Source organism: Gadus morhua, chromosome 16 (genome assembly GCF_902167405.1).
Source record: "Gadus morhua chromosome 16, gadMor3.0, whole genome shotgun sequence".
NCBI classification, from domain to species: Eukaryota; Metazoa; Chordata; class Actinopteri; order Gadiformes; family Gadidae; genus Gadus; species Gadus morhua.
Window position 1 is genome coordinate 34,657,597 of NC_044063.1, and position 7,055 is coordinate 34,664,651.

The window sequence follows — 7,055 nt, forward strand, 5'->3', positions numbered from 1 at the left end:
ATCCAGATATGAACGGTTATTGTCGGTCGATCAGGTTAAATGGTTTGATCCAGATATGTAGGGTTATTGTGGAGGTATCAGGTTAAATGGTTTGATCGTTATGTAGGGTTATTGTGGGGGTTCCAGGTTAAATGGTTTGATCCAGACATATATAGGGTTGTTGTGGTTCGATCAGGTTAATGGTTTGGTCCAGATATGTGGGATTATTGTTGGGTATGAAGTTAAATGGTTTGGTCCAGATATGTGGGGTTATTGTTGGGTATGAAGTTAAATGGTTTGATCCAGATATGAAAGGTTATGGTGCATCCATCAGGCTAAAGAATGTTAAACAATAAATGGCAAATAAACAGCAGAATAACTATTAGTGGAATAAGCGGAAGAGATGCAGTACTATCTTGTTATATCAGCATATGAAGTTAATTTCCACTGATTCACTATCATTGTTATTATCATTAGACCAATGATTTTTCTGTGTAAATAACAGACAAAAGAGAAAAAATATGTATCCATTCTTTGTCACGACCAGCTTCTCGAACCACAAGTAATGAAGTCAGTAAATATTATGAAGTTGATCATTTTACAGGAAATATTAACATGCTTCCAGTGATTTCACCATCCACTATCTGATGTTTTCTGTTCATTCTCATGTAGGATCTGCTACTGTTGAGTGCCAACATAAAATCAAGTCTCATTTGAAAAAGAAGTTCAAGTGTGTGTCTGAGGGAATCCCTAAAGCAGGAAATCAAACGGGTCTGAATGACTTCTACACAGAGATCTTCATCACAGAGAGAGGCAGTGGAGAGGTCAACAAGGAACATGAGGTCAGACTGATTGAAACAGCTTCCAGGAAACCAGCCAAGGAAGAAACACCAATCAAATGTGAAGACATCTTTAAACCCTTACCTGGACGAGATCAACCAATCAGAACAGTAATGACAACTGGAGTGGCCGGCATTGGTAAAACCATCTTAACACAAAAGTTCACTCTGGACTGGGCTGAAGGCAAAGCCAACCATGACATACACTTCACATTTCTCTTAACTTTCAGAGAGCTGAATTTACTGAAAGAGAAAGAGTATAGCTTGGTGGAACTTCTTCATCACTTCTTTATTGAGACCAAAGAAGCAGGAATCTGCAGATATGAACGGTTCAAAGTTCTCTTCATCATGGATGGTCTTGATGAGTGTCGACTTCCTCTGAACTTCCAGAACAACCAGACCTGGACTGATGTCAAAGAGCCGTCCTCGGTGGACGTGCTGCTGACAAACCTCATCAGGGGCGACCTGCTTCCCTCCGCTCGCATCTGGATAACCACACGCCCTGCGGCAGCCAATCGGATCCCTGCTGAGTGTGTTGATAAGGTGACAGAGGTGAGGGGGTTCACCGACCCACAGAAGGAGGAGTACTTCAGGAAAAGATTCAGAGAGGAGACGCTGGCCAACACAATCATCTCCCACGTCAAGAAATCACGAAGCCTCCACATCATGTGTCACATCCCAGTCTTCTGTTGGATCACTGCTACAGTTCTGGAGGACATCTTAAAAAAATCCCAGATAGAAGAGATGCCCAAGACCGTGACTCAGATGTACAGCTACTTCCTTTGGGTTCAGTCCATACAGGGGGACAGGAAGTATTATGGGAGAGCTGAAACGGATCCATACTGGGGTCCAGAGAGCAGGAAGATTATTGTTTCTTTGGGAAAACTGGCTTTTAACCAGCTGGAGAAAGGCAACCTGATCTTCTACAAGGCAGACCTGGCAGAGTGTCACATCGATATCAAAGAAGCCTCAGTGTACTCAGGAGTGTTCACCAAGATCTTTAAAGAGGAATGTGGGATGTACCAGGACAAGGTGTTCTGCTTTGTCCATCTGAGCCTCCAGGAGTTTCTTGCTGCCCTTTATGTCTTTCTGTCCTTCATCAACGATGGTTTCAATCTGCTCTCAGAAGAACCACCCACCTCTGTGGAAGATAAACTCCTCCTCCTCTACAAGAGTGCTGTGGACAAGGCCTTACAGAGTAAGAACGGACAACTGGACTTGTTCCTCCGCTTCCTCCTGGGCCTCTCTCTGGAGACCAATCAGTTTGTCCTACGAGGTCTGCTGGGACGGACAGGAACTAGCTCACTGACCAATACCAAAACAGTGTCTTACATCAAGGAGAAGATAGATGGAGATCTCTCTCCAGAGAGAAGCATCAACCTGTTCCACTGTCTGAATGAGCTGAACGACCGTTCTCTAGTGAAGGAGATCGAACAGTACCTGACATCAGGAAGTCTCTCCAGAAAATCTCTCTCTCCTGCTCAACTGTCAGCTCTGGCCTTCATCCTACTGACATCAGAAGAGGAGCTGGACATGTTTGACCTGAAGAAATACTCTGATTCAGAGGAGGGTCTTCTGAGGCTGCTGCCAGTGGTCAAAGCCTCTAAAACATCTCTGTAGGTTCACTGATAAAATGTATTACAATACACACTACACAATATAAATATAACTGGAATATAAGGTTAAAATAATATGCAAAAATCCCTGTAGGTTAATATCAACATGTCTTACTATTCTACTCATAACATAATTAACATACTAGTTATAATATTATACGAAACATCTCTTTTGTCCTATTAACGTATAATGTATTACAGTACGTGTAAGAGTATATTTAGAACAATAGAATATAGAAGAAGTATAGTTTTTACTTCTTATTTAGAAGAAGTAAAAACATTTTCAATCCCAACTAAAAAACTATTTAACATTTTACATTGAATATATAATGAAAATGTATGCATCTAATTATTTAGTAATTTTTGGTAAACTAATAACATTCTGCATTATGAAATAACTTAAAGCTTTCTGTTGTTTTGATCGCAGTTCCTGACATGTTCTATGTATTGTGTGTAAAGGCTCAATGGCTGTCATCTGTCAGAGAGATGCTGTGAAGCTCTGGCCTCAGTTCTCAGCTCCAACTCCTCTAGTCTGAGAGAGCTGGACCTGAGTACCAACGATCTGCAGGATTCAGGAGTGAAACTGCTCTCTGCTGGACTGGGGAGTCCACTATGTACACTGGAAACTCTCAGGTCAGTGTTACTCAATGTGCAAAACAGTTACAAATAAATGTTCAAACAAGTCAGCGTTATATAACTCAGCTTATATCTCAGTACCTGTGATGACCACATTCAAGACTTTCATATAAAGGCTACCCCTTGTTGTTGAGGTGGATATTCTTATCCATCCATATACTTGCAAATCTTTAATTATAAATGTAAACCCAAAATATAACGATAGTGTCCCCTGTTTACAGGACGTTGATGGTTCAGAGCAGGGTGAAATGTACGGGGTCCTGGGAGGGTCAGAGACCCCTAGTTGGATGCCTAAGACCTCCTGAAAGCCACAACAGCAACATTTTCATAAAAATGATTTGAAACCTGCAATAGTCAAACAAAATGTATTTTTAAAAGCCTAATATGTCCAGTATTCATTTTTAAACGCACAAAACATATTCACACACATGAAAAGGTTTCAGAAAGATATTTTTAATATTGTGTAACCAGGGGAAGAGACTAACTTATAAAAGCTCTTTATGCATACAATAAGTTATGTTTCATATGGAGGATACATCAATAATTATCTTTTCATTATTAATATATGTCAACTCACTATTCTTTTTTTTTTTTTACCTTGCTCAGTACATTTGGTTATATTGATGATATTTGGTTTCAACCAATAGGATCGGTTGATATCGAGACTTCGGGGTCATCTGGGGAAGGGTGAGAGGTCACGAGCGAGCGGGAAAAAGGAGAGAGAGGGAAGAGACAAAGGAGGAGAGTACTTCATTCTCTCTAGAGATCGCCGAGCTAAATGATGTTTAGACATTTTCTTCTTAGTTGTTGGGCAGCTAAAGGGGTATGGGAGAGAGTGTATGTGGGGCCGGTTTTATTGGTGTTTCTGTTTGTGTCTGGGATGTTTTGGACGGAAACCTCAGTCTTCTCCACTCCCTATAATGGTACCGGGACTTTTTCTTGCACGTGTTAAGAGTGAAGAGTCTATTGTGTTGCAACACTGAGCCCATACAGGCCTGCAACGTTTATGACGGCATATCATTGACAAAAGGCGCCAGCAAACATGACTTTGTGCGGGAAAACAACTAACACATCCGTGCTCACAAATCATTATTGTATACACTTTAACTGCACTTGCGCTCAGCAGTTCTCTGATTGCGAGAGCAACAATAAAGCCTGTGAGGCAGAAACGATTCATTGAGCGCTCACGTAAAGTGAAGCAGAACTCAACTGACACACCTGCACCCACAAATGCTGTCTTTGCTCTCGTGCTCGCAAACTGTTTTCCTGCTCGCTCTGATATTTTTTTCTCCTCTCAACACAATGTACATAAAATTGGATTAAAACTTCTCATACAAAACACCTAGATGCACTAATAACATGTATTTCAATACAATACACAATATAGTACAATAAATGTCATATTAATATACAATTGGCTTTTCAAATCCTACAAAACAACTGTTAAGTACCATACATTTTACACCCAATATACAATAAGATAAAGATCTTATGTATTGACGATTTTGTTAAGTTATTAAAACATCTCTAATAAAATATTTCAATACAATTCTTTCATAATGTTAAAAGTAAATTTGTTATTTTAAACACAGTTTCTTGTTATTCTTGCATTTTAAACATGTTTATTTTGTTTGAAGGCTGAATAGCTGTCATCTGTCGGCGAGATGCTGTGAAGCTCTGGCCTCAGTTCTCAGCTCCAACTCCTGTAGTCTGAGAGAGCTGGACCTGAGTACCAATGATCTGCAGGATTCAGGAGTGAAGCTGCTCTCTGCTGGACTGGGGAGTCCACACTGTACACTGGAAACTCTCAGGTCAGTTATCAGCCTCTTCTTCAAACTGGTTATTCTAGCTTCCAGTAAGTGCTGTTCCTGCCTGATACATTTCTGTTGATCTTTCCCTGCTGACAAAACACTCCCTGGTTCTAAACAATGCCAGAACCTGTGAAGAAACGGTCTTAGCATACCAAACACAGCAGACTTCTCCTGACTCTAACCAAACAATATCTCATTGAGTTGTAGCTATTGAGAAAGGAGCATTTGTTTAAGATCCTGTCACATCCAAGTGAAGGAAGTTCTGCTGACTGTGATTTCATCTCTCCACTTCCTCTTCCTGTTCCCAGACAGGGTGACACAGCTTTGTCTCCATGAAGTATCAATAAAGCTTTTACTTGTCTTCAATATGGATACAATACACTTTATAAATGTGGTTACTTTAGTACAAACTGCTCTCAACCAGATACAATAAATGGTGTGTGTGTGTGTGTGTGTGTGTGTGTGTGTGTGTGTGTGTGTGTGTGTGTGTGTGTGTGTGTTTGCAGGTTGTCTGGCTGCCTGGTCACACAGGGAGGCTGTGCTTCTCTGGCCTCAGCTCTGAGCTCAAACCCCTCCCATCTGAGAGAGCTGGACCTGAGCTACAATCACCCAGGAGACTCTGGAGCTGCGCTGCTCTCTGCTGGACTGGAGGATCCACGCTGGAGACTGGACACTCTCAGGTATGGAGAGGACAGCTCACCGCTCAGGGACAAAGTCTCCTACAAGGATTCAAGCTGCTGCTAGATTAAGTGGTTTGAAGAGGCAGCGTCCACTCATGTTGTGTAGAACATTATGAGACGGCAGATGATGAAGGTGAATGTTTCAACATGCTGCTCTCACTTTGATTCCCCCCCAGTGTGGAACACGGTGGAGTGTTGAGGCTGAAACCAGCTCTAAAGAAGTGTAAGTGTCTGTTTGATTCATCACATCCCACACTCACTATAGAGATGGAAAGTCCATCCACACAGCAGGAAGTGAGATCACATCCTACTGGGAATGAAGATGATGGCTGACATCATGTATCTTACGTATATTAATACTGTCGACCATCACAATTAAACCTGCTTGTATAAAACCCAGCAGGTATTACATTGTTACATTGAGGGGGGGCGACGGGGCTGAGGGGGGGCTGAGGGGGAGGGGTGGGGGGGGGGGTGACGGGGCTGAGGGTGAGGGGGAGAGAGAGCGATCTCAAAAAGAGTCTGAAAGAGTATAAAAAGAAGAGCGCAGGAGAACAGTACTAGTGATGATGATGATGAAGAGCGGTTCAGCAGCTCATCATGTCTGGTTCTCCCTCAGATGCCTGTGAACTCACACTGGACCCCAACACGTTCCACAGACGACTCTCTCTGTCTGAGGACAACAGAAAGGTGACGCTGGTTGGTGAGGACCAGTTGTATCCGGATCACCCAGAGAGATTTGACTACTGGGAGCAGGTGTTGGGTAGAGAGGCTCTGACTGGCCGCTGTTACTGGGAGGTAGAGTGGGAAGGACCTGTTGTTATAGGAGTGACATACAGAGGAATCACAAGGAGAGGACGGGGTGATGACAGCTGGCTTGGAGGGAACAACAAGTCCTGGAGTCTTTATTGTCGTGATGGTGGTTTCTCTGTCCGGTACGACGGTAGAGAGACAGACCTCCCTTTCCCCCCCGCTGGCTCCACCAGAGTAGGAGTGTATCTGGACCGGCCTGCTGGCTCTCTGTCCTTCTACAGAGTGTCCCCAGGTGGAGGAGGGTCCTCAGACACACTGACACACCTCCACACCTTCTGCTCCTCCTTCACCCAGGAGGACCTCCTCCCGGGGGTCTGGGTGCGGGTATGGGGGAGCCCAGGCTCAGCGTCAGCGTCTCTGTGTAAGTTATAGTCCCTCTCTCTCTCTCTCTCTCTCTCTCTCTCTCTCTCTCTCTCTCTCTCTCTCTCTTTCTCATACTCTCTCTTTCTGTCACTGTCTCTGTCTCTGTCTCTCTCTCCCTCTGCGAGTCTAAGGACACACATGAATACACAAACGCATATATTAACACACACACACGTACCAGTGGCGGCTGGTGGAATTTATTTGAGGGGGGGCTGAACGTATGCATTCCAAACCCATGTAGGGGGGGTCTGGGGGCATCCTCCCCCACAAGATTCTTTCTTTTGTGATTTTCACAAACAAACAAAGCATTCTGGTGCA

General features: G+C 43.4%; 1 protein-coding gene across 1 annotated transcript; it reads left to right on the plus strand.

The window, feature by feature from the left end:
• Positions 1-626: 626 nt before the first annotated feature.
• Positions 627-6,587, plus strand: LOC115561621 (NLR family CARD domain-containing protein 3-like; the record flags this gene model as incomplete). The annotated part of the gene is made up of 6 exons (XM_030381764.1): positions 627-2,434; positions 2,894-3,067; positions 4,708-4,881; positions 5,388-5,561; positions 5,738-5,784; positions 6,181-6,587. Coding segments are annotated over exons 1-6 (2,784 nt in total), but the record flags the coding sequence as incomplete, so codon positions are not given.
• Positions 6,588-7,055: the final 468 nt, after the last annotated feature.